This window comes from Canis lupus, chromosome 20 (genome assembly GCF_003254725.2).
Source record: "Canis lupus dingo isolate Sandy chromosome 20, ASM325472v2, whole genome shotgun sequence".
Taxonomy (NCBI): domain Eukaryota; kingdom Metazoa; phylum Chordata; class Mammalia; order Carnivora; family Canidae; genus Canis; species Canis lupus.
The window spans coordinates 54,493,521-54,519,103 of record NC_064262.1 but is presented as its reverse complement, the minus strand read 5'-3'; the positions used below and the strand labels follow the sequence as shown (position 1 = coordinate 54,519,103).

The 25,583-nt window shown below is 56.5% G+C and overlaps 3 protein-coding genes across 6 annotated transcripts in view; 1 reads left to right on the top strand and 2 right to left on the bottom strand.

Moving 5' to 3' along the window:
• LOC112666348 (neurturin) overlaps positions 1-15,397 on the top strand; it is a 30,197-nt gene extending 14,800 nt beyond the window's left edge. For both annotated transcript variants that reach the window (XM_049097468.1, XM_035702899.2), the window contains exons 2-3: positions 11,888-12,107; positions 14,823-15,397. In XM_049097468.1, coding sequence (XP_048953425.1) covers positions 11,939-12,107; positions 14,823-15,241 — 588 coding nt within the window. In that variant the 5' untranslated portion in view covers positions 11,888-11,938 and the 3' untranslated portion in view covers positions 15,242-15,397. The remainder of the gene's footprint in view (positions 1-11,887; positions 12,108-14,822) is intronic.
• On the bottom strand, positions 1,681-22,359 carry LOC125752087 (3-galactosyl-N-acetylglucosaminide 4-alpha-L-fucosyltransferase FUT3-like). 3 transcript variants are annotated; one of them, XM_049097467.1, is made up of 2 exons: positions 22,254-22,359; positions 1,681-3,367 (listed from the first exon to the last, which is right to left on the bottom strand). In XM_049097467.1, the coding sequence occupies exon 2, from the start codon at positions 3,353-3,355 to the stop codon at positions 2,204-2,206; it is 1,152 nt and encodes a 383-aa protein (XP_048953424.1). In that variant the 5' UTR covers positions 3,356-3,367; positions 22,254-22,359; the 3' UTR covers positions 1,681-2,203. The 3 variants fall into 3 exon arrangements, with proteins under 3 accessions (XP_048953424.1, XP_025312925.2, XP_025312924.2); XM_025457140.3 differs by lacking the exon at positions 22,254-22,359 and adding an exon at positions 11,327-11,434; XM_025457139.3 differs by lacking the exon at positions 22,254-22,359 and adding an exon at positions 10,556-10,695.
• LOC112666354 (3-galactosyl-N-acetylglucosaminide 4-alpha-L-fucosyltransferase FUT3-like) lies at positions 17,455-22,359 on the bottom strand. Its single transcript, XM_035702898.2, has 2 exons — positions 22,254-22,359; positions 17,455-19,137 (listed from the first exon to the last, which is right to left on the bottom strand). Exon 2 carries the CDS (start codon positions 19,123-19,125, stop codon positions 17,974-17,976), a length of 1,152 nt encoding a protein of 383 aa, XP_035558791.2. The 5' UTR covers positions 19,126-19,137; positions 22,254-22,359; the 3' UTR covers positions 17,455-17,973.
• Positions 22,360-25,583: the final 3,224 nt, after the last annotated feature.

Below are 25,583 nucleotides of genomic sequence, written 5' to 3'. Positions count from 1 at the left end.
CCAGACCAAGGGGAGGGTGGGTGGGTCCCGGGAGGGGCGCGGCAGGGGCTGACACCCTGCAGACCTGTGGGCAGGGAGCCCCCCTCCTGCCGGTCAGAGTGGCTCCTGGAGGGCACAAGCCCCTCTGCAGCCCACACTGCTCTTCCCCTCTGCCCTCACCACCACCGGGGCTCCGGGTAGCAGCCCCTTCCCTCCCCACTGTTCCCCTAGAATGACCTCCCCCCTCCTTCCCTGACAGTGAGCTCAGGGCCGCCTCCTCAGCACCGGGCCCTTCCCAGACCCGGTCCCCCTCCGGAACCCTGAGGGCCCAAAGCAGAAGGTGCCTCGGGAAGGATCATCCAGCCCAGCAGGCCACTCCCCAGTTCCCCGCCACCCAGGTCCCCGGCTGCAGCTGACACCCCGAGGCAGGTAACAGGCAGGACTTCCAGGGGTTCCTGGGAGCAGGGCCTGGCAGCCAGGCCCCAGCCCATGGGTGGTCTGCTGGGAAGGCAGTTTCAGGGCTGAGGGTGGCTGGGCTCCCCACCCAGCCTTGCACTCTGTCTCCTGACTCTGAGGTTTGGGGTGGTGGATTCCCCCTCTGTTTGGGCTGACTCAGCCCAGCCGTGGCAGACAAGCCGGGGTCCCTGTCTGCTTGAGCAGAAGCCAAGCCTCAGTTTCCCCATCCCAGGTGGCCCTGAGCCACAGAGGTGGAAGTTACTGAGCCCCGGATGCACTAGTGGGAAAGTGACCTTGGAACGCAGGTTGGCTGCCCCTGAGGCCAGTAAGTGTGTGTGTGTGTGTGTGTGTGTGTGTGGACACGGGCGCGAGACGGCTGTGTGTTCACCCTCTCAAGGCCCCCTGGCGCCTCAGCCTCCTGGTCTCCCAGTCAGTTCCAACAGCCCAACCACAGGGCGCTGGCCCAGCCCACCAGAGAATTGGAGCAGAACTCAGCTGCCCCCACGGACCCCAGGCCTGGGATTCTCTGTGGTGCACAGCACTCCCTTGTACAACACACACACACACACACACACACACAGGCAGCACAGTGTGGAGCTCTGTGGGGCTGAGCCCATTGGATCACACGTGCTCACGCAGCCCATATGCGTATGCTGAGTCGTCACTCGCCGTCACACTAGAAGGGACACAGTCAGCTCTCGTGGGCAAAATCACAGGGGTCAGCGGTTTGCCCGCACCCCGTGGGGTACTGAAGCCAGTGGTCTCACTCGCAGACCCCTGGGTCACCACTTATCACACACTCTCACGGCTCCCACGGTCTTCCCCTTCACCTTTGCTGGCAGGGCCTGCCCCCCCTGAACCCACTCTGCAGACCCCTGGGTCACCACTTATCACACACTCACGGCTCCCACGGTCTTCCCCCTCACCTTTGCTGGCAGGGCCTGCCCCCCCTGAACCCAGACTGCCTGGCCTTCACACACCTCCCCCCCACTGTGAGGCTTGACCTGAGGTTTTTTCCACCTCTTGGTGGAAAGCCACTGGTGACTAAGCCACTCTTGGTTGTCGGGCTGTGCTGGGCCTGTGAACTGTGGATCGGCATCCCCGGCCCCCACCCACTGGGTGCTATCAGGCCATGTACAGCTGTGACCGCCACAAGCCTCCCAACACTTTGCGGAGGGCGCCCTGGAAGACAGAGTCACCCTGGGGTGAGAACGGCTGTTCTGGAATCAGGGAGAAGACACCGGGTTTACCAGAAGATTCCCATCTGGAGAATGGTGCCAGTATTGCCCATCGGCGTGCCCCACGGGCAGTCCACAACAGCAAGATAACCACTCCCAGACCCAGCAGACCCATCAGCGGGGAGCGGGACCCCAAGGCCAGTTGCCTGGGGTGAGGCGTTAGTGGGCGAGGTGTGTAGCAGGGGCACCGCATCTGGTGGGGCTCCTCCCAGGTGAGTCCCAGTGAGGCTAGGTGTCTGGGTGCCGATCCCCAGCCATGTGGTCACCGACAGCCAAAGTCCCCAGCAGCTGAGACCCCCAGGATTGAGGCCCCAGCAGGTAAGGTCCCCGGAGCCCATCTCCTGGCTCAGAGTGTGGTAGCTGAAGTCCCAGGTCAGTGAGCTCTCCAGCCACCCAGGTCCCAGGCAGGTGGGATTCCTGGCAGGTGTCATTCCCAGGAGGTGTAGACGCCCCTCCTGCAGCGGAGGAGTCCCGGGCAGGTGAGGTGTCCAGCAGGTGTGGTGCGGAGCAGCCCGGGCCCAAGCTGCCCGTCAGGTGAACCAGGAGGCTATGCTGGGCACCGTCTGGTAGGCGGACTCCTGTTGCAGCCGCCAGCAGGCTTTGCAGAACATCAGGGACCAGCTGAAGGTGCGAGGCCGCAGTGTCTCCCGCCAGCGGAAGTAGGCGAGGTAGCGGGCGTCGTCCTTGTCCAGGGACAGCAGGTACTGGGCCAGGTCCTTGGGGTTCTGGAAGTCGTCGACGTGGATGAAGGCGTCGGCAGGCAGGAATTGTTCATAGCTCTTCCTGCTGGGGCCCAGCACCACGGGCACGGCCCAGGCGTCCAGGGCATTCCTCCACAGCTTCTCCGTGATGTAGTCGCGATGCAAGGAGTTCTCGAAAGCCAGGTAGAACTTGTATTGGGACAGCGTCTGGATCATGTTCCTCTGTGGCAGAGGCTTGTGGCGCTGTCCATACACATCCACTTGGACGTGAGCTTGCAGCTTGTGGTAGTACCGCACCCTTACCGAGTCCTCCCTCCAGTTGGACACCACCCAGGCCACCAGCTCGGTCTTGGCCGAGAGGTTGACCAGGGGCGCGGCTGGCTGGCCCGGCCATGGCTCCAGCCAGCCGTAGGGCGTGAAGATGTCCGAGTCTCTGCGGTAGGACATGGTGAGATTGAAATATCCATCCAAGGCCTTCAGCTGAGCGCAGTGGCTGGGCGATTCCATGCTGTACCAGACCCAGCGCTGGCCAGGTGGCCGAGGGGACGTCGGGAGCTGCTCCTTCGGCCTGTAGCTGACCTCTCGGTGATGCACCAGGACTGCGTCTGCCTCAGGGTACACGCTGCGGTTGGCAGTCAGCCGGCAGTCGGTCGTGCCCGGCCACATATCTGAGCAGGGGGACAGAGCCACAGGGTGGTGGAATGGCCACGTCCACAGCAGGAGCAGCAGGGGCCGGCAGGCAGAGGACCCACGGGTGGCCTGGCAGGGTGCCCCTTGGGAGGTCACTGGGCCTGCTGACCCGTTGGGAGCCATGGCGGGAGACTCTGCTGTGTTGGTCCTGGACATGGAGAACCACACGGGCTCTTCCTGGGACCAACGCATGTAAGAGAAGAAACACAGAGCCAAAAGCAGTTGGAACAGCACCCCGAAGAGATAGTGGCGCCAGGGACATCGGGTCTTGGCCAGGTTGTGTGGATCCATGGGTCAGTGCAGCTGGGGAGGGCGGGGGAGGGGTGGGGTCAGAGACAGCATCAGTGATAGGAACCGTGAAGCCCACGCCTGCCCACAAACCTGGGTTTCCCAAGTGACATTCTTGAGTCCTGAGGTCAGCACTGTTGCTCTTTGCAAGTTTACAGATGAGCCACCTGAGGCCAGGTGCCTTGGTGGGAGACAAAGGCATAGCTGGAATCCCAGCAGTGGAGTCTGGCCCCAGAGCCCAGGCTCCGCAGCCTCTGAATCTGGAGAGGGGTCCCAGGGAGGTGGAGTAGCTCCCCGGGGTCTCACGTCCCACCTTGCCTTTGCCCTTGCCCCTCCCAGCCTTTGCCAGACTCTTCCCCACTGCCCCGGAGTAGAGGCTTGAACCCAGGTCTCTGGGAGGGCTACAGTGGGCTCGGGCCTTGTAGGTTAGGCAAGAGCTCACCAGGTACCAGAGAGCTTGGGGGACAAGGTGTTCCCATCTAAGGGGACAGCCCATGCAGAGGCCTGGGGTGCAGGAGAGCCTGGCCAGTTTGTGGGGAGAGCACAGGAAGTGTTAGGGATGCCAGTGTGAGCTTGATGTGTTACTCCGCGTTGGGTCAGTAGTGCTCAGAGAGAGCCCCCTGGGCCCGTGCTGGGTGATCCCGGGTGTTCCACGTGCCTCCTTTCCCGGGTCCTAGCCGATCCCGCAGACAGTCACAATGTCCTCCCTGGATCCGGACCCCAACCCCTGGAGTAAGAAATCTAGAACCTTGTCTCTGCCTGCCCCGCTTCCCGCCGCCCTGGATTGCCCACCGTACACAGGACAATAGTGAGGTTCAGGTACACATGCACGGCTCTTGCCCAAGTACACCCCTCTAGAGCCATTAGGATCCAGACCCAAAGTCTCCCCTCCCGACCTAACCCCCCAACTCCTCTCCCACTTTGCAGGTGGAGCTCCACATAGAGCGGGCACCGTCCACCCCGGGGCTCTCTGGGACGGGGAGTGGCTCTGTCCCCGCACCTTGGGAGTCAGTGGCCGCAGGCTTCATAAGGCTGTGGATCCCGGGCCAGGTGGCCCTGGGGTCTGAGAAACAGCAGATTTTAATCTGATTTAGATTTAACAACTGATACTCTCTTCTGTGAATCTAAAACAACCTCAATAGAGAAAGTAGGTCCCCTTGTGGCTCAGTGGGTAGAGCATGCCTCTCTTGATGTTGGGGTTGTGAGTTCAAGCCTTTTGCTGGTTACAGAGATGACTTAAAAGTAAAATGTTTAAATAAAAAGAGAAAACACAAAACCAAAAACCACCTCTGATGGTCAATTCAATGGAGTATGTTTGGAACATCCTGGATTGCAAACTGCTTCTTCAGCTGTCCCACTTAGGGAATCTAAATACACACCGAGGATCACCGATGAAAACTGAGTGTTGAAATTCGGGATGACGCAAGTGTAAAAGACCACCGGCTTTCCCTGGTGTACAAAGAGTCGATATAAATATCTTAATAATTTTTATATCAATTACTCATGGAAATAATACTAGTTAGAATCTATTGAGTTGAAGACAACCTTACTAAAATTAATTTCACTGGTTGTTTTGCATTTCTTCAAATGTGTCTACTAGAAAAATATTAAGCAATGGGTGGCTTCCATTACTTTTCTATCAAAAGTATGTGATACTCTAGGCCGTGATCCTGGGGTCCAGGGATCGAGTCGCACATCAGGCTCTCCGTAGGGAGCCTCCCTCTCACTCTGCCTGTGTCTCTGCCTCTCTCTCTCTCTCTCTCTGCGTCTTTCATGAATAAATAAATAAAATCTTAAAAAAAAAGTAACACGCTACTCTAAAATTTCTAAGAAAGGATAGCTGGTGGGAAATATCATAATTTAAAATGCACCAACCCTATGTCGAGGGATTGGCCCAAATGCCAGACCTGCCTACCAGGGTGTTTTGGAGGAGCTTCACATCCGTCAATGTGGGACTGGTCAAACTGGGGTCTCTTGCTACAATAAAATACTAGGCAGCTGCGAAGAGTGAATAAAGCCACTTATTCAAGTCCAGAAATAAATCCATCATTAAATGGTCAATTAATCTTCCACAAAAGAGGCAAGCATAGGCAATGGGGAAAAGGAGAGTCTCTTCTGCATTTGGTGTTGGGAAAGCTGGACAGCTACATGCAAAAGAATGAAACTGGACCACTTTCGTACAGTATGCTCCAAAATAAACTCAAAATGGATTAAAGACCTAAATGTGAGACCTGAAACTATAAAAATCCTAGAAGAAAGCACAGGCGGTAACGTCTCTGACATCAGCCATAGCAACGTTTTTCTAGATAGGACTCTCGAGGCAAAGGAAATAAAATTAAAAATAAACTATTGGGACTACATCAAAATAAAAAGTTTCTGCGCAGTGAATGACACAAACCAACATACCAAGACACCTACGGGATGGGAGAAGGTATTTGCAAGTGACACAGTTGATTAGGGGTTAGCACCCTAAATATATAGGCATCTAACAGAAAACAGCACCAAACAAAAACAATCCACTTAAAAATGGGCAGACAACGCGAACAGATGTTTCTCCAAAGAAGACGTCCAGATGGCCAACGGACACATGAAAAGGTGCTCAACGTCACACATTACCAGGGAAATGCAAATGCGAATGGCAATGCAATATCGGCTCACACCATCAGAACGGCTAAAATCAACAACACAAGAGACAACATTGATGGAGAGGACGTAGGGAAAAAGCACCCTTATGTACTGTTGGTGGGGATGAAAACTGGTGCGTTCACTGTGGAAAACAGTACGGAGGTTCCTCAGAAAAGTAAAAATAAAAGTACCATATGATCCAGGAATGCCTCTACTAGGTATTTGCAAAGCAGATGAAGACACTAATTTACAAAGATACCATTATGTTTATTGCAGCATTATTTGCAATGGCCAAATTATGGAAGAAGCCAAGTGTCCATCCACTGATGAATGGATAAAGAAGATGGGACATACATATATCTCTCTTACATATATATATATATCACATATATATATCTCCTGTTATATATATCTCCCATCATTATATATCTCCAATATATATGTATATCTACATATATATTTATCTCCCTTATATCTCTATATATGTATGATATATACATATATGTATATGTCCCATATATGTATTTCCCATAAATATATATATCTCCCATATATATCTCTCTCATACAAAATATATATCTCCCATATATGTCTGCCATATATATACTGTATATATGCTGTATATGTGTATATATATATCTTTCATATATATCCCATATATATATCTCCTATATATTTCCCATATATATCTCACATATATATATCTATATATCTCCCATGTTTATCTCTCCCATATATATCTCTCATATATATCTCCCATATATATATCTGCATATATATAATCTCCCATGTATATATGCATATATATCTGTATATTTATGCTTCATGATATGTGTATATATATCTCATATATATCCCATATATATATCTCCTAAATATATCCCATATGTATCTCCCATATATATATCACACACATATATCTCCATATATAACTCACATATATATATCTCACGTATATATGTCTCACATGTATATATATCATCTCACATATATATCTCACATATAACTCACATTTATATATATATCTCCCATTATATATATCTACATTTTGTATATATATATCTCCATATATATATCTCCAATATATGTCTCATATATATCTCCCATATATACATATACCTGTATATATGGTGTATATGTGTATATATACATCTCCCATATATATCCGATATATATATATATATCTCCTATATATTTCCCATATATATCTCACGTATATATATCTCTCTCTCATGTATATATCCCATATATATATATACCATATATATGCATATATAAGTATATGTATGCTGCATATGTGTATATATATATCCCATACATATACCTCCTATATACATCCCATATATATATCTCCCATATATATCACATATATAGCTCCCATATATATATCTCTCCATATGTAACTCACTCATATATATCTCACATATATGTCTCACATATAAATCACATTTATATATATCTCACATATATATCTCCCATTATATATATCTACACTTTGGATATATATCTTCCATATATATATCTTCCATATATATAAATATCGCCCATATATATATATATCTCCCATATATATATCTCCTATATATGTATCTCCCATATATATATCTCATATATATCTCCCATATATATAAATATATATCCCATATATATATCTCCTATATATATATCTCACATATATATAAATATCGCCCATATATATATATCTCCCATATATATCTCTCTCCAATATATATATCTCCAATATTATCTCCAATATATATACATATCTTCAATATGTATCTCACACATGTATATCTCACATATGTATATATATCCTGTTATATATATCTCCCATTATTATGTATCTCCCATATATATGTATATCTCCCATATATATGTCTCCCATATATATATCTCCCATATATAAATATAATCTCCCATATATGTTATCTCCCATATATATCTCCCATATATATCTCATATATATATCTCACATATATATCTCCCATTATATATATCTCCCTTATATATGTATATCTCCATATATATCTCTCCCATATATATATTTCTCCCATATATCTCTCTCCCTATATATATCTCTCCCATAGGGCAGCCCCGGTGGTGCAGCGGTTTGGCGCCGCCTGCAGCCTGGGGTGTGATCCTGCAGACCCAGGATCGAGTCCCACATTGGGCTCCCTGCGTGGAGCCTGCTTCTCCCTCTGCCTGTGTCTCTGCCTCTCTCTCTCTCTCTCTCTGTGTCTCTCATGAATAAATAAATAAAATCTTAAAAAATATATTCATATATATCTCTCTCATATATAAATATAATCTTCCATATATATATATATCTCCTATATATTTATCTCCAATATATAAATATTCCCATTTTATATCTCCCAGTAATATATCTCCTATATATCTCACATATATATCTCCCATTATTATATATCTCTCATATATATGTATATCTCCATATATATCTCCTCCATATATATCTCTCTCCCATATATATATCTCTCTCCCATATATATATCTCCTATATATGTCTCACATACAACTCACATTTATATATCTCACATATATATATCTCCCATTATATATATATATCTCCATTTTATATATATATATCTCCCATATATATATCTCCCTTATATATCTCCTATATTTATCTCACATATGTGTCTTCCATTATATATATCTCCCATATATATATATCTTCCATATATGTATGCATATATATGCAAATATATATATATATACAGTGGAATATAACTCAGCCATAAAAAAGAATGAATTCCTGCCATTTGAGACTACAAGAATAGATCTAGAGGGTATTATGCTAAGTGAAATGAGTCAGGCAGAGAGAGCCAGATACCATATGATTTCACTCATATGTCGAATTTAAGACACAAAACAAATAAAAAGAGAGACAAAGAAACAGACTCTTGCCTATAGAGAACACTGTGGTGCTTACCAGAGGGGAAGTGGGAGGAGGGATGGGGATTCTGAGGAGCAGTGAGAAATCTATAAAATTGTTGAATCAAAATATTGTATACCTGGAGCTAACAGAATGCTGTATGTTAGTTATCCTGGAATCTTTTTAAAAATCCACTTTTCTAGAGTGATAGCATGTGAATGTCATGGAAAATGCTCAAGTGGGAATCCGTGAGAGGATGAAATACAGTGATGTATGAACAGCTACATCTTCAACTGTCATCATGATGTGAGTGTGAGGATAAACATGCCCAATTGTGAGTGTTCCTGTATGTGACTCAAAGACATTAGACGTGGATGTGACACTGTTGAGGTATGCGGCTGTGATTGTGTTTCAGTGTGTCCCTATAATCACGAGTTAGGATGTGCTTGTGATAGTGGAGCATATGTGTGACAATGCCCTCCTGTGCAAAGGATCTCCTGTTTGGATGCAAATGTGAGATCAGCCAGCCACCCGTGTGAGTGTGATGGCGGGGTGATGCGCGTACCACATTTGTGAAAATGTCCATGTGGGTGTGAAACACCTGAGTGAGCAAGCCCCATCATATTGGAGTTGGTGAGCAACAACAAGGCATGTAAGAGGGACAGCGTTTGGGACAGTGAGGATAGCCTGTCCCAGTGTGTGCAGCCAGGACTGTCTGGGTGTGCACGGGAGTGAGAGCACCCAAGTGTGTGTCTGAGGACTTGAAGGCCAAGGGTGAGTGAGTGTGAGCGCCCACTCCCCAGCCAGGACCAGGGGGCTCCAGGACCCAGAGAAGCCCAGAGGGCACACGCGGCCCCCTCCCCGAATCACGTGCCACACCCCACACCCGCAGTACCCCTCTGGGTCAGGCCCTTGCCAGAGACAAACCAGTTGGGTGACCCCCTTCCTGAAAGGCCCATTGTTAAGAGACGCTTATCAGCCACACCTACCGGGCCCCTCCACCCGGGGTGCTCCTCTTGCCTGCCCCCCAAGAGCTCCAGGGGGGCTGCAGCTCCAAGGACACCGGTGGCTCTGGGCTGGGCCTGCTCTAGGCCAAGGCCCATCAGCCTCTGCACCGCCCCCCATGGGAGGCCCTCGGCACACACAGGAGCAGAGGCTGGCTCCCTGCAGGGGCCTCCATCTAGCCCAATGGAGATAGCGAGGCAGACAGCCGCAGGATGTGCCTGGGACAGTGGGCAGGGGGTTGGGGACACAGGGCAGGCCCTCCTTTAGGGCAGAGGGGCAGGTTTGGGCACCCAACCTGAGGCTGTCCCGGCTGCCGGGATCACCTTGACTATGGGATATTCTCCACGAGGCCTACGAGGCCTGGGTGACCTGCCCGGGCCCCTTCCCCGCCCCCTGCTCCCTCTGATCCAGCCACACGCGCCCTAGTGTGCCCCCAACAGGCCGGGCGCCCTCCAGGGCCTGCGCCTCCAGGCGGCCCCAGCTTTCCCTCAGGCCCCGTGTGGGGAGCTCCTTCTCCCTGCGCCAACAAACACAGACCCACCCCCAAGCCTGGCCGGTCCTCAGGGGGACTCCACAGCATCTGCCCGGAGCCGGCCCAGCCCATGCGGGCGTCCTGCCCAAGAACCCGGGTTCCGATCCCAGAGCTCCTCTAGCTGCGCCCTTGGATAAGCCCCTACCTGTTTGGGCCTCAGTTTCCCAGCTGAGAGACGGAGATCGGGGTGCCTCCTTCGGGGCTCAGCACCCGGGCTGGTACACAGCAGGCGCTTAATCACTGTCCCCTGCTACGGACCCAGCGAAGGGGATTCCCTGGGGCGGGGGTGGGGGTGGGGAGTGGCGGGGACCCGCGGCTCCAGACCCCCCCCCGCGGGGTCCACGCAAAACCGAAATGCAAACGCAGCAAGCGCGGGCTCGGCGCAGTGGCCCTTGGCCTGGCGGCCCGGGGAGCGCGTGGGGGCGCCCGGCCCCCCACAGCCCCGCGCGGGCGCTGAGCGGCGTCCAGCCCGGCTCTCAGCGTTCCGTGTAAATGTTTACACCGGGCGGGCGGCCAGGCCCCGCGCGGCCCGACACCAGGCTGCCGCCCCGGGAATGTAAACGCGGGCTGGGGCCGCGCGGAGGCGGCGGCGGGGAGCGGCTCCGCGGGGTGGCGCCGGTGCGCGGGCGTCGGGGCACCTACTGTGTGCAGCGAGCGCGCCGCGACCTGCGGGCCGGCACCCCGGCGTCGGTGCCCGAGTGGGGCCCGCTCAGGCCACCCCGGGGGCCCGGGGCTGGGGGCGAGGCCCCGGGGGAGACGGCCGCCCCGTCCAAGCCGAGACGGAGCGGGGAGCGGAGAGGGGCCGAGGCGGTGGAGGGGCGATGTGCTGGGTGGGAGGACCGCACTGTGCAAAGGCTGGGGTGCCGGGGCGGCGGCGGCTTCGGGCGGCCGCGGCCGCTTGCGGGCATCACTTTACCTGCTCAGAGAGGGCGGGGCTGCACACCCGGGGACCCCAACGTGTAAGGGGCACCCTCCACCCCGGGGCTCCTGCCTCTCAAGCTGTGCTCTAAGCACCATCTCAGCTCCACCCCGTGGTCCCACAGCGCCCCCTGCTGGGGCGCCCACACCCCCCTCCAGGCTGCCCCCAAGCCTACTGGGCTCCAGCCACCGCGGCCTCAGGCTGCATGGGCCCCCGTTGGTCGGTCCAGGCTCGGGCCCTTGCACCGGCTGCTCCCCGCTGCTGCGATGCCAGCGTCCTGTGCCTGGCTGAGATGCCCTCCTCCTTGTTCGGGTCTCAACTTCCATGGCTATTCAGGGAAGCACTGTGGGACCCCCGCATGGGGGTGCTTCCCCTGCCACCGCCCGCCCGGCACCCGCCCTCTTCGAGGGCAGCATTTTTCACGACCTTGTGCAGCGGGTTCCTGATGAATCGTGTGGACGTTATGACTGATCATTACGCAGAAGTGGATGGAAATCAGGGGCCCCGCCGTGCCCCCGGTGCCTGGCCCAGCGCCCTGTTCGCGTGCGTTCCCTACAGGCAGACGGACGGAGGCCGCGTGGCTGACCACCCGGGGCCCGCAGGCCGAGGATGCAGCGCTGGAAGGCGGCAGCCTTGGCCTCGGTACTCTGCAGCTCGGTGCTCTCCATCTGGATGTGCCGCGACGGCCTGCTCCTCAGCCACCGCCTGGGACCCGCGCTGGCCCCGCTGCGCCGGCCGCCTCGCACCCTGGACGCCCGGATCGCCCGCTTGGCCCAGTGTAAGCGGGTCCCCGACTCGGGGGCGGGGGGCGGCCGGATGTGGAAGTTCCTGCAGGGGCCACAAGCAGGCTGAGTGTAGCGGGGCTGGAGGAGGGCGCAAATCCCCGCGACGGCCTGGCGGGGTGGGAGGGGGGGTGGGCAGGGGAAGGCGGGCGGGGGGGCGTGTTGCAGGGAGCTGGGGTCTCTGGGCTCCGCTGTCACCAGGAACGAGGCTCCGGGGCTGCGGGGCCAGGGCGCCACCGGGAGATTAGACCCCAGCGGCCTCCACCGCGCAGCGCAGGGCGTGGGGACGAGGAGGCAGGACCCGAGGCCCAACGCGCTGCGGGTGGACAGGGACGGGGTGGGGGAGACCCCGAGAGACCTAGAAATGCAGAGAGAGACTGAGACAGGGACGCACGGAGCCCGGGACACGCACCAGGGTGGGAGAGACGCGGCGGGAAGGGCCGGGGCGCCCAGGTGGAAGTGCGGGCGCCAGGGGCCAGGCCGCCCCGCCCCCAGCCCGGCCCCGCCCCTGCTCAGGCCACGCCCACCTGGGGGCGGGGTCCCGACCTGGCGCGCGCTCTCGGTCCCCGCGGGAGCCCGAGGTGAGGGCGCGGCGCGTGCGTGGGGCCCGCGTGCGAGTCGGCGCCCGCCCTGCCGCCCCACACAGTCCTTTCTCGTCCTCACAATAGACAAGGGTGGCCTGGGGCACGGGCTCCACTTCCGCCCGCGCTTCCTCCTGCAGGCCCCGAAGCCCTGTCCAGGACCCCGCGTCCCAGAGCCCCGGGTGGGGCCCCCAATCTCCAGTGCGCGGAGTGGACCCGGGGGCACCGCCTCCGGGACTCAGGCACCGGGAAGGGTCTCGGCCCATGGGCGGGTGCCTGGCCCCCCTGCACCCCGTCCCAGGGCACAGCCCTACCAACCAAGGGAAGGAGTGGCCGCTGATTCCACCCCCCACCCCACCCCACCCCACCCACCCCCCGCCCACGGGGTCCCAGGGGTGGGCCTGAGACCAAAGCGCTGATGGTGGAATTTCAGGCTCGGGGCGGTGGCAGAGCAGGAGGGGGAGGGGGTGGGGGGAGCTACTGCTGATCTCCTCTTTGGGCTCCAGACCCTGTGCAGGTGGCCAGGCCTGCTGGAGGGAGGCAGGGACAGATATACCAAGAGATTATTCACTGTTTATCTGAAATTCAAATTCACTGGGCATCTGTACTGTATCTGGCTGCCTCCCCCTCCCCGCCCCTGCCCCCTGGAATAACTGTGTAGATGCATACCTTAGGGGTGAGGCCATTACTGGTGGGATGTTAGGGTACCCTAAGTAAGGTGAGGCAGGCTTGAACCTAACCCCAGAGCGGCCGGTTGGCCACCCAGCTCTGGCCCCTGGGCTTCAAGAACTGGAGACGTGCTCAGTGGATCCCCGCCATCCACTGGCCCAGTCTCAGCCAAATCGGACTCTGCAAGAATCCTTGAGCAGACAGGTAAACTGAGGCACAGAGCAGGGCCATCACATGCCTGAATTTATACAGGGCTGAAAGTGGCAGAGCCAGGCTCAGAGCAAGGTTTGTCTGATTCCTGAGCCCCCACCCCCACACACATATACACAGTCCCCACTCTTTGGGACCTCATGTGAGCTTTCTCCTATGAGAGCCAGGGGTGCTAACCTTAGGCACGTGGGGGATCAACTCAAGATGTCCAACCCAGCGGCAAGCATGCCTGCCACCCGCTCAGCAGCTCGGAGCCCCTGCCTGCAGTTCCTCTCCCAGCGCCCCTGAATTTGCCACATCTGCCCGTCTGTCCCAGGGCTGCAGAGTACGGGGGCAGCACATCTGTCTGGAAATAAATTTAGGCTCCCGGGCCCTGGGAATCTGTGACTCCGGGCACCTCCTGGCAACCGTGGGAGCAGAGGGTTGGACGTGGGCCAAACTTGGGCACGTGCTGGAATGGGGAAGAAGGCTGTTTGGCCTTGTCCCTCTCTCTGCCACCTGCTAGTACTGTGGCCTTGGGCAAGTCTCTGCCCTCTTGGATGCCCAGGTGCCTCGCCTGCAGCATGGGGGGGGACCGTGATATTCGCTGCTGCCCCAGTGAGGACCCCACCCCTCCGGACCCTCACATGCAGGCTTCAGTGCGAGCGGCTCCTCTGCACGTTCTGACCTGCTCAAACCCCGATTTGGTGGTATGGTTGGAGAAACAGTCCCAGCACACGGTGCAGCAAGAGGGACACGCGTGGGTTTGGGGGTGGGGCCCCAAATAGTGAGCCAGAGACTCTGCAACAGCTCAGCCAAAGGGTGAGCGGCTTGGAGCATGGGCTGTAGCTCCCGAGTTCGGTTCTGAAAAGGTACCAGTTTCAGGAGGCATCCCAGCATGGAGCGGGGGGCACTGGGGCCAAGCAGGGACAGGGATTGGGATCACAACACCCCCAGCTGAGTCTTCCCTCTCTTTTCTGCAAAGAGGTGGGAGCAGCTCAGTGAAAGAAGATCCCCCAGTGCGAGGCTGCCTAGGGACAGGGTCACAGTGAGCAGGGAGTGAGACAGCAGGGTCAGCTCGGCTCACCGTGGCGCAGGTGCAAAGCGCTCCGGAGCCCCGGGGAGGAGGAGCCGGCCCTGAGCGGCCCCTCGGCGGGGTCCAGGGCGCGCTGCTGGTAGCGAGCGGGCCCAGCGCGGGCTGTAGGCGGGGGCGCCCTGCGGTCGGGCATCCGGCGGCGCCCCGCGACCCCCCTTCCCTCCCTGTCCTCGCAGATCGAGCGCTGCTGCAGGGCGCCCCGGACGCCGTGGAGCTGCGCCAGCTGACGCCCTGGGCCGGCGGGGCCGCGGGGCCGCGTCGTCGGGCGGGGCCCCGGCGGAGGCGCGCGCGGACCGGGAGCCGGCCGTGCGGGCTGCGCGAGCTCGAGGTGCGCGTGAGCGAGCTGGGCCTGGGCTACGCGTCCGACGAGACGGTGCTGTTCCGCTACTGCGCAGGCGCCTGCGAGGCGGCCGCGCGCGTCTACGACCTGGGGCTGCGGCGGCTCCGCCAGCGGCGGCGCGTGCGGCGGGAGCGGGTGCGCGCGCAGCCCTGCTGCCGCCCGACGGCCTACGAGGACGAGGTGTCCTTCCTGGACGCGCACAGCCGCTACCACACGGTGCACGAGCTGTCGGCGCGCGAGTGTGCCTGCGTGTGACCCTACCTCAGCGGCGGGCGGGCGGCGGCCACGGCGCCCTGCGTCCCGCCTGGCGAGCCCCGCGGCCGGGGACTGCGCGTGCGCGGCAGGTGCGGCGGGTGCGGCGGGGCCTCGCGACTCTCCAGTACCTGCACCGAGTAAAGTGTGGAAGACGGAGCCTGGCTCGTGATTCCGCGTCCCGGGGCCCGGGGGGGGGGGGGTCACCTCCCGCGGGGGGGGGCAGCTGCACCGGGACAGGGACGGGTCCCGTAAGGTGCGGCCCGGGATGGGACGGGGCACCCGGTGCCGAGGACGAGTCAGAGGTCCAGGTGGACCAGGCCTCCGTCCCCACGGGCGTGCTCAGGCCCCGTCCGCCCCCACCGGCGTGAACTCACAGCCACTATCTCTTTTCACTTGCTAAAAATACATGTGCGCTGCGCGTCTCCCTGTGGGGATAGGTCTGGGGCGGGCGCCAGGCCCGTCCAGGCCGAAACCGGCGCCTGCTGGGGCAGAGCCGCGTCCCCAGGGACCAGGTCCTGGTCCCATAAAAGCCCTGGCCGCAGCTCCGGGGGGATTGACGACGCGTCCCCGAGGAGGACAGAAAAAGCGGTGTCACCTTGCTGCTTGGCAGGTCCGGGACACAGCGGGGTGCTGGGTTCCCAGACCAAGGGGAGGGTGGGTGGGTCCCGGGAGGGGCGCGGCAGGGGCTGACACCCTGCAGACCTGTGGGCAGGGAGCCCCCCTCCTGCCGGTCAGAGTGGCTCCTGGAGGGCACAAGCCCCTCTGCAGCCCACACTGCTCTTCCCCTCTGCCCTCACCCCCACCGGAGCTCCGGGGAGCAGCCCCTTCCCTCCCCACTGTTCCCCTAGAATGACCTCCCCCCTCCTTCCCTGACAGTGAGCTCAGGGCCGCCTCCTTAGCACCAGGCCCTTCCCAGACCCGGTCCCCATCCGGAACCCTGAGGGCCCAAAGCAGAAGGTGCCCTGGGAAGGATCATCCAGCCCAGCAGGCCACTCCCCAGTTCCCCGCCACCCAGGTCCCCGGCTGCAGCTGACACCCCGAGGCAGGTAACAGGCAGGACTTCCAGGGGTTCCTGGGAGCAGGGCCTGGCAGCCAGGCCCCAGCCCATGGGTGGTCTGCTGGGAAGGCAGTTTCAGGGCTGAGGGTGGCTGGGCTCCCCACCCAGCCTTGCACTCTGTCTCCTGACTCTGAGGTTTGGGGTGGTGGATTCCCCCTCTGTTTGGGCTGACTCAGCCCAGCCGTGGCAGACAAGCCGGGGTCCCCGTCTGCTTGAGCAGAAGCCAAGCCTCAGTTTCCCCATCCCAGATGGACCTGAGCCACAGAGGTGGAAGTTACTGAGCCCCGGATGCACTAGTGGGAAAGTGACCTTGGAACGCAGGTTGGCTGCCCCTGAGGCCAGTAAGTGTGTGTGTGTGTGTGTGTGTGTGTGTGTGTGTGGACACGGGCGCGAGACGGCTGTGTGTTCACCCTCTCAAGGCCCCCTGGCGCCTCAGCCTCCTGGTCTCCCAGTCAGTTCCAACAGCCCAACCACAGGGCGCTGGCCCAGCCCACCAGAGAATTGGAGCAGAACTCAGCTGCCCCCACGGACCCCAGGCCTGGGATTCTCTGTGGTGCACAGCACTCCCTTGCACAACACACACACACACACACACAGGCAGCACAGTGTGGAGCTCCGTTGGGCTGAGCCCATTGGATCACATGTGCTCACGCAGCCCATATGCGTATGCTGAGTCGTCACTCACCGTCACACTAGAAGGGACACAGTCAGCTCTCGTGGGCAAAATCAAGGGGTCAGGTGTTTGCCCGCACCCCGTGGGGTACCGAAGCCAGTGGTCTCACTCGCAGACCCCTGGGTCACCACTTATCACACACTCTCACGGCTCCCACGGTCTTCCCCCTCACCTTTGCTGGCAGGGCCTGCCCCCCCTGAACCCAGACTTCCTGGCCTTCACACACCTCCCCCCCACTGTGGGGCTTGACCTGAGGTTTTTTCCACCTCTTGACACTGGTGACTAAGCCACTCTTGGTTGTCGGGCCGTGCTGGGCCTGTGAACTGTGGATCGGCATCCCCGGCCCCCACCCACTGGGTGCTATCAGGCCATGTGCAACTGTGACCACCACAAGCCTCCCAACACTTTGCCGAGGGCGCCCTGGAGGGCAGAGTCACCCTGGGGTGAGAACGGCTGTTCTGGAATCAGGGAGAAGACACCGGGTTTACCAGAAGATTCCCATCTGGAGAATGGTGCCAGTATTGCCCATCGGCGTGCCCCACGGGCAGTCCACAACAGCAAGATAACCACTCCCAGACCCAGCAGACCCATCAGCGGGGAGCGGGACCCCAAGGCCAGTTGCCTGGGGTGAGGCGTTAGTGGGCGAGGTGTGTAGCAGGGGCACCGCATCTGGTGGGGATCCTCGCAGGTCCCAGTGAGGCTAGGTGTCTGGGTGCCGATCCCCAGCCATGTGGTCACCGACAGCCAAAGTCCCCAGCAGCTGAGACCCCCAGGATTGAGGCCCCAGCAGGTAAGGTCCCCGGAGCCCATCTCCTGGCTCAGAGTGTGGTAGCTGAAGTCCCAGGTCAGTGAGCTCTCCAGCCACCCAGGTCCCAGGCAGGTGGGATTCCTGGCAGGTGTCATTCCCAGGAGGTGTAGACGCCCCTCCTGCAGCGGAGGAGTCCCGGGCAGGTGAGGTGCCCAGCAGGTGTGGTGCAGAGCAGCCCGGGCCCAAGCTGCCCGTCAGGTGAACCAGGAGGCTATGCTGGGCACCGTCTGGTAGGCGGACTCCTGTTGCAGCCGCCAGCAGGCTTTGCAGAACATCAGGGACCAGCTGAAGGTGCGAGGCCGCAGTGTCTCCCGCCAGCGGAAGTAGGCGAGGTAGCGGGCGTCGTCCTTGTCCAGGGACAGCAGGTACTGGGCCAGGTCCTTGGGGTTCTGGAAGTCGTCGACGTGGATGAAGGCGTCGGCAGGCAGGAATTGTTCATAGCTCTTCCTGCTGGGGCCTAGCACCACGGGCACGGCCCAGGCGTCCAGGGCATTCCTCCACAGCTTCTCCGTGATGTAGTCGTGATGCAAGGAGTTCTCGAAAGCCAGGTAGAACTTGTATTGGGACAGCGTCTGGATCATGTTCCTCTGTGGCAGAGGCTTGTGGCGCTGTCCATACACATCCACTTGGACGTGAGCTTGCAGCTTGTGGTAGTACCGCACCCTTACCGAGTCCTCCCTCCAGTTGGACACCACCCAGGCCACCAGCTCGGTCTTGGCCGAGAGGTTGACCAGGGGCGCGGCTGGCTGGCCCGGCCATGGCTCCAGCCAGCCGTAGGGCGTGAAGATGTCCGAGTCTCTGCGGTAGGACATGGTGAGATTGAAATATCCATCCAAGGCCTTCAGCTGAGCGCAGTGGCTGGGCGATTCCATGCTGTACCAGACCCAGCGCTGGCCAGGTGGCCGAGGGGACGTCGGGAGCTGCTCCTTCGGCCTGTAGCTGACCTCTCGGTGATGCACCAGGACTGCGTCTGCCTCAGGGTACACGCTGCGGTTGGCAGTCAGCCGGCAGTCGGTCGTGCCTGGCCACATATCTGAGCAGGGGGACAGAGCCACAGGGTGGTGGAATGGCCACGTCCACAGCAGGAGCAGCAGGGGCCGGCAGGCAGAGGACCCACGGGTGGCCTGGCAGGGTGCCCCTTGGGAGGTCACTGGGCCTGCTGACCCGTTGGGAGCCGTGGCGGGAGACTCTGCTGTGTTGGTCCTGGACATGGAGAACCACACGGGCTCTTCCTGGGACCAACGCATGTAAGAGAAGAAACACAGAGCCAAAAGCAGTTGGAACAGCACCCCGAAGAGATAGTGGCGCCAGGGACATCGGGTCTTGGCCAGGTTGTGTGGATCCATGGGTCAGTGCAGCTGGGGAGGGCGGGGGAGGGGTGGGGTCAGAGACAGCATCAGTGATAGGAACCGTGAAGCCCACGCCTGCCCACAAACCTGGGTTTCCCAAGTGACATTCTTGAGTCCTGAGGTCAGCACTGTTGCTCTTTGCAAGTTTACAGATGAGCTACCTGAGGCCAGGTGACTCGGTGGGAGACAAAGGCATAGCTGGAATCCCAGCAGTGGAGTCTGGCCCCAGAGCCCAGGCTCCGCAGCCTCTGAATCTGGAGAGGGGTCCCAGGGAAGTGGAGTAGCTCCCCGGGGCTCTCACGTCCCACCTTGCCTTTGCCCTTGCCCCTCCCAGCCTTTGCCAGACTCTTCCCCACTGCCCCGGAGTAGAGGTTGAACCCAGGTCTCTGTCTGGGAGGGCTACAGTGGGCTCGGGCCTTGTAGGTTAGGCAAGAGCTCACCAGGTACCGGAGAGCTTGGGGGACAAGGTGTTCCCATCTAAGGAACAGCCCATGCGGAGGCCTGGGGTGCAGGATAGCCTGGCCAGTTTGTGGGGAGAGCACAGGAAGTCCCCGGATGGAGTCCCACATCGGGCGCCCTGCATGGAGCCTGCTACTCCCTCTGCCTGTGTCTCTTATGGATAAATAAATAAATCTAAAAAGAAAATCATCGTATCAGCACAGAGCCTCAGGGTAGATCTAGGTTTTCCAGAATCCAATACTTCTTCTTTTTTTTTTTTTTTTTTTTTTTTGAGGGAGCAAGCAACCAAGCACACAAGAATGGTGGCCCCACAATGGCTGTGACACTTGTCATGTGGCTAATGCAACTGAGGAAAAGATAAATATTATTTAATTTCAACAGTTATTTAAAAACTGAACAGTGTAGGGGCACTTGGATGGGTCAGTGGGTCAGTGGCTGAGCTTCTGCCTTGGGCTCAGGCTGTGATGCCGGGGTCCTGGGATCGAGGCCCCCAGGCTCCCTGCATGGAGCCTGCTTCTCCCTCTGCCTGGGTCTCTGCCTCTCTCTCTCTCTGTCTCTCTCTCTCTCTCTCTGTGTCTCTGTGTCTCTCACGAATAAATAAATAAATAAATCTTTTTTTTTTTTTTTTTTTTTTTTTAAGAAAGAATCCTGGACCTAGGGATCCCTGGGTGGCGCAGCGATTTGGCGTGGGCCTTTGGCCCAGGAGACCCGGGATCGAATCCCAGGTCAGGCTCCAGGGGCATGGAGCCTGCTTCTCCCTCTGCCTATGTCTCTGCCTCTCTCTCTCTCTCTCTCTCTCTCTCTCTGTGACTATCATAAATAAATAAAAATTAAAAAAAAAAAAAAAAGAATCCTGGACTGAGAGTTACCATTGCCCCCAGCAATTCCACTTCCTGAGTTCCACCCAAAGGAGCTGAAAGCAAGGGCTCAAATATTTGTACACTTCTGCACAAAACACCTCTGCTGTTCTCATAATCTCACGGTTCTCAACTGCCAAAATTTGGCAACAGCCGCGATGCCCGTTGAGGTTGAGACTGGATAAACAGAAGGGTGTCCATCCACATGCTGGAATAATCTGAGCTTTAGAAGGAAGGACATCCTCACAGTGGCTCCAAAAAGAGGAACCTGGAGGGCCTTGAGCACAGGAGGAAAAGACAGTTGGACCCGAGTTATTGGAGTCCACTTCCACAAAACATCTTGCAGAGGTAAATTCAAAGGGACGGGAGGTCATTTAAATGTTACCGGGGTTGGGGGCGGGGCGGAGATTATCAGGGGCCTGGGAGGGTGGACGGGAAATTGGAAGTTTCTGCTATCGGGACCAGAGCTCCCGTGTGGGGTGATGAGGAAGTTTCAGAACCAGTGGGGATGGCTGCCCCCCATAGAGAATGCACTTAATACCGCCGAATTGTACACTGAATAATGGGTAAAATGGCAAATTGTATGTCACATGTATTTTGCCACAAGTTCTAAAATAATGCAACATTTTATTTATTTATTTATTTTTAAGTAGGCTCCACACCCAACGTGGGTCCCCCTCACCGCCTCCCACCCTGCCTGTCTTGGAGCCAGCCACGTGCCCCAATAACACATTTTAAAATTTAAATGTTATATTTTATTTATTTATATTTATTTATTATTAAATATTTTATTTATTTATTTGAGAGACAACACACGAGTGGGATGGGGACGGGGCAGAGGGAGAGGGAGAAGCAGACTCTCTGCTGAGCAGGGAGCCCGAGCCGGACTCAGGGCTGGAACCCAGGACCCTGCTGAAGGCAGGCGTTTAACTGACTGAGCCACCCTAGGGCCCATGAAATGTTACATTTTATTATATTTACTTTACTTTTTTAGTTTTTGAGAGAGAGAGAGAGAGAGAGAGAGAGAGCAGCTGAGCAGTGGGAGGGGCAGAGGGAGCGGCTGAGAGTCCGCTCCACACCCAGTGCATGACCTTGAATTCATGGAGAGTTGGAAGCTTAACTCACTGAGCCACCCAGGCGTCCCCTGGATACTACATTTTAAAATAATGCAACCACATATTTACCGGGGATGGGGGAATCCCTGCCAAGTTGAACCTGAGATACATTTTTCTCAGAAATAGAATGAAAAATGCTGCTGTGCTGGGATGCCCTAAAAATCAGGAAAGAAACAAAACAAAACAAAAAAAGAAAGAACGAAAGAAACTGGGGCACCTGGGTAGCTCAGTCGGTGAAAAAGCGTCTGCCTTTGGCTCAGGTCATGATCCCAGGATCCAGCATGGGGCTCTCTGCTCAGCGGGGAGCCTGCTTTTCCCTCTGCCTCCCCCTGCTTGTGCTCACTGGCTCGCTCTCTCAAATAAATAAATAAAATCTTACAAAAGGAAGAAAGGAAGGAAGGAACAGAGAAAGAAAGAAACTAAACCAAAACCAAACACAAAACCTCCCTGTATTCAGGAGAGAGTCCAAGGTAAGAACTCTGAAGGGCTCTGGGGTGCCGATGGGGTCCGGGGCCCTGGGGGCTCTACACCTGTGGTCTGGCCCCTTAATTGGAACCTGCCACCCCCCCCCCACTCCACCTCGGGGCCCACCCGAGCACAGAAAGACCCCAGGAGCACAGTCCCGAGGCCTCGCCCAGGGGGGCTTCTGTTGCATTCTGGGGGGTGGTGGTGAGTTCTTCCCAAGAGGTCTTACCTGGGGCGGTGGTGGGCAGGGGCAGCTGGCAGGTGACCAGGAGGTTTAACACAGAGGCGCAGCTGATTTGTCAGGGTGTGGATTAGACAACACCAGGGAGGAAAAGGAAATGGAGCTACTGCTGTGGGGCGGCTCAGGTGCAGTCCAACCCCCACACCTGCCATCAGGTGACCCAGGGTGCCCTGCCCCGGGAGCCCGGCCATCACCGAAAAGCCAGTGGCGGGACTCCCTCAGTGTCCTCTGTGATACAAGGCTTTATAAGAAGCGCCCGGGTGTCTGGTCATCCAAATTACCCAAACCTAGTTCTTGGATGTATTTAGCCTTCAGCCATGGGAGCCATAACCGTGAAATGGTGTCTTGTAAGTGGAGGTGACTTCTGGACCCACCCGAGGTTGGGGCTGGTTGCCAGGAGGCTGAATTAGCACCCGTCCGATGAGTAAGGCCATCATTATGTGTGAAGTCTCCAGAACCCCCCAGAAAGACAGGGCTGGGAGCTCCCTGGTTGGTGAGCAGCTGGCAACTGGCAGGACTCATTTGCCTGGAAAGGCGAGGAAGCCCGTACCCTGCCCTGTGCCTCTCTCCGTGTCGCTATCGATTCGAGTCATTTATCAGGTCCTTTAATAATCTAATAAACATAAGCCCTGGGATGGAGGCCCGCTGGGGCACCCTGCTCAGCGGGGAGTCTGCTTCTCTCTGCCCCTCCCCCACCGTGCACACAGGCTCTCTCTTTAAATTTTTTTTAAAGATTTTATTTATTAATGAGAGACAGAGAGACACACACACACACACACAGAGACAGAGAGAGAGAGCGAGAGAGAGGCAGAGACACAGGCAGAGGGAGAAGCAGGCTCCATGCAGGGAGCCCAACGCGGGACTCGATCCCGGGTCTCCAGGATCACGCCCTGGGCCAAAGGCAGGCGCTAAACCGCTGAGCCACCCAGGGATCTCCCCTCTCTCTCTCTTTCTTTTTTTTTTTTTTTTTTTTTTTTTTTTTTTTTAAATTTTTATTTATTTATGATAGTCACAGAGAGAGGGAGAGAGGCAGAGACACAGGCAGAGGGAGAAGCAGGCTCCATGCACCGGGAGCCCGACGTGGGATTCGATCCCGGGTCTCCAGGATCGCGCCCTGGGCCAAAGGCAGGCGCAAAACCGCTGCGCCACCCAGGGATCCCCTCTCTCTCTCTTTCAAATAAATAAATAAAATATTTAAAAAAAGTACAGGGGATCGCCTAGGCTTACGGCCAGCTTCTGAGGTGGGGGCAGAGGGCAGGCAAGTAGGAGTGAGACCCTAACTTCATTGGACCCGACGGTCCTATCATGGGCGGTACCGGAAGCTGGGGACTAGAGTGACCCCCCACCCCCCACCTCCCGCCGCTAAGGCTTGTGAGGCTGTGGGCATACTGTTGACCCATCCATGAAGGGGTGACCTAAGCCGCTGGTTCTGGAAGTGGGTTCTGCCGAGGGGTGGGCAGGGGTCCTTGGAAGGGGGAGGCGAGCAATATCCAGCTACGAACCTCCCCTTTCACCACATCCCACTCTCATGTATAGTCAGTCAACAGACATTTCTTGACCACAGGCTGTGCACTGGGTGGGCCTCAGGGATACTGCAGGAAGCAAGTGGGTAAAAAAAGAACACACGGAACTCCTAAGTAAGCAGAAGATTTTCTTTTGTAACGAGTGAGGAGGGTGGGACCTGGTCTGGCCTTCCTGGTTGTGTGAGCTGTGAGCTCAAGCCATAGGAGCTCCTTTTGCAAAAGGGTGGGAAGGGCTTTCTGGGCAGGTGAACAACCTGTGCAAAGGCCCTGAAGTAGCAAAGGTACAGAGGGATGGGGGAATTCAGAGGGACTGGGCCTTCCTGAGCTGGGGCTGAGGTCACAGCTGGAGCAGAGGCCAGGCCACAAGGAGGGGGCTCTGACTATGGTCTGTGCTGGCGGGGGGGGCAGACCAATAAAAAACTTTATTAAAAAATGAACATCTGTCTGTCTGAAGCCCACTCAAAAAAAAAAAAAGAGTGAAGAACTTGAATATACATTTTTCAAAGAAGATATACAGATATGGAAATAACCACAAAAAAGATGTTCAACACCACTAATAATTAGGGAGTCGGTGGCGGGATAGGGAGCCACGTGGCTTCCCACAGAGCAGTCACGGCATCCACTCCTGCTTTGAGACTCTCTCAGGCCACCATGTAGGGGACAGGCCCCTGGGGACAGAGCAAAGGCAGGGAGACCACGAAGGAGGAGGCTGGTACAGGCTGCTGAGAGTCTGAAGTCCAGTTCTTGGGAGTTACCCTTCCCCGTCCCCAGATGGGAAGGACATCACTTCCGGGAGGCTGCTTCACGCTGCCCGGAGCTGCAGCATCTGAGCGAGTAGCCAGTCCCGGCCACTGGAGGTTCTGGGAGGTTCTGGGAGGTTCTGGGAGGCTGACGGTCTCCTAGGGCAGGGCACCGCCGGGCATGGGAGGCTGCCCCAGATCTGCTCCTGGCTCGTGGCTCGCTCTCTGCTGTGTGTGTGGGGGATTATCTGGTGACTTATTAAATTATAACTCATGAGCTGTCCATCTTAGTGTCACCGGGCCCATGGCCAGGGCGACACTGGAGCCTTCCCACAGCCACCCTGCTGATAATGGAGACCAGGCCAAAGGGGATTCCCTCCGGCAGGTCACCCAGACTCCCAAGCGCACTAAGGAGCCTCCGGTGATGCCCCTGCTCTGCCGGAGACACTGTTTGCCCCTTGCCCCCTTTTGTGCACTGGTTCAGCGCAGAGAAGTGTCCCTGCCCCACCTCCCGGGGAGCTTGGGCCACACTCACTTTTTCTGCTGCACTCACAGCCCTGCGAGGACACAGGACACGAAAGTGAAAGCGGAAGAGCAAGAGGGAATAAGATCAGGTCGCGGGTCAAGGATTTTGACCGTGGGGAGGACCTGGCTGGCTCCGTCGGTGATCTTGGGGTTGTGAGTTTGAGCCCCACACTGGGGGCAGAGAGGACTTAGAAATAAAATCTTAACAAACAAAAAAACGCCGAACAAATAAATCGACAAACCCCAAAGCAGGCGTTTAGTTGGGGGGGGGGGGGGCAGAAGTTTCTACCTATTCCACACGGGTGATCAAAGTTTGGCTGGCTGCGTCTTCAGGTGTGTTGGGTCGGAGCCCCGTCCTGCCTTCCACTCCCTGAGGGACCTGGGACTCTCAATGCCCAGCGCCTGGGCATGACGGGGTCACCCTAACGTCCCCTGATGTTGGCCCAGGTGGCTGGCATCCACGGAAGGTTCCCCGCTGAGCCTCGGACAAGGCCAGAGCAGGACCCTTCTCTCCCGCGGTGGGTGCATGG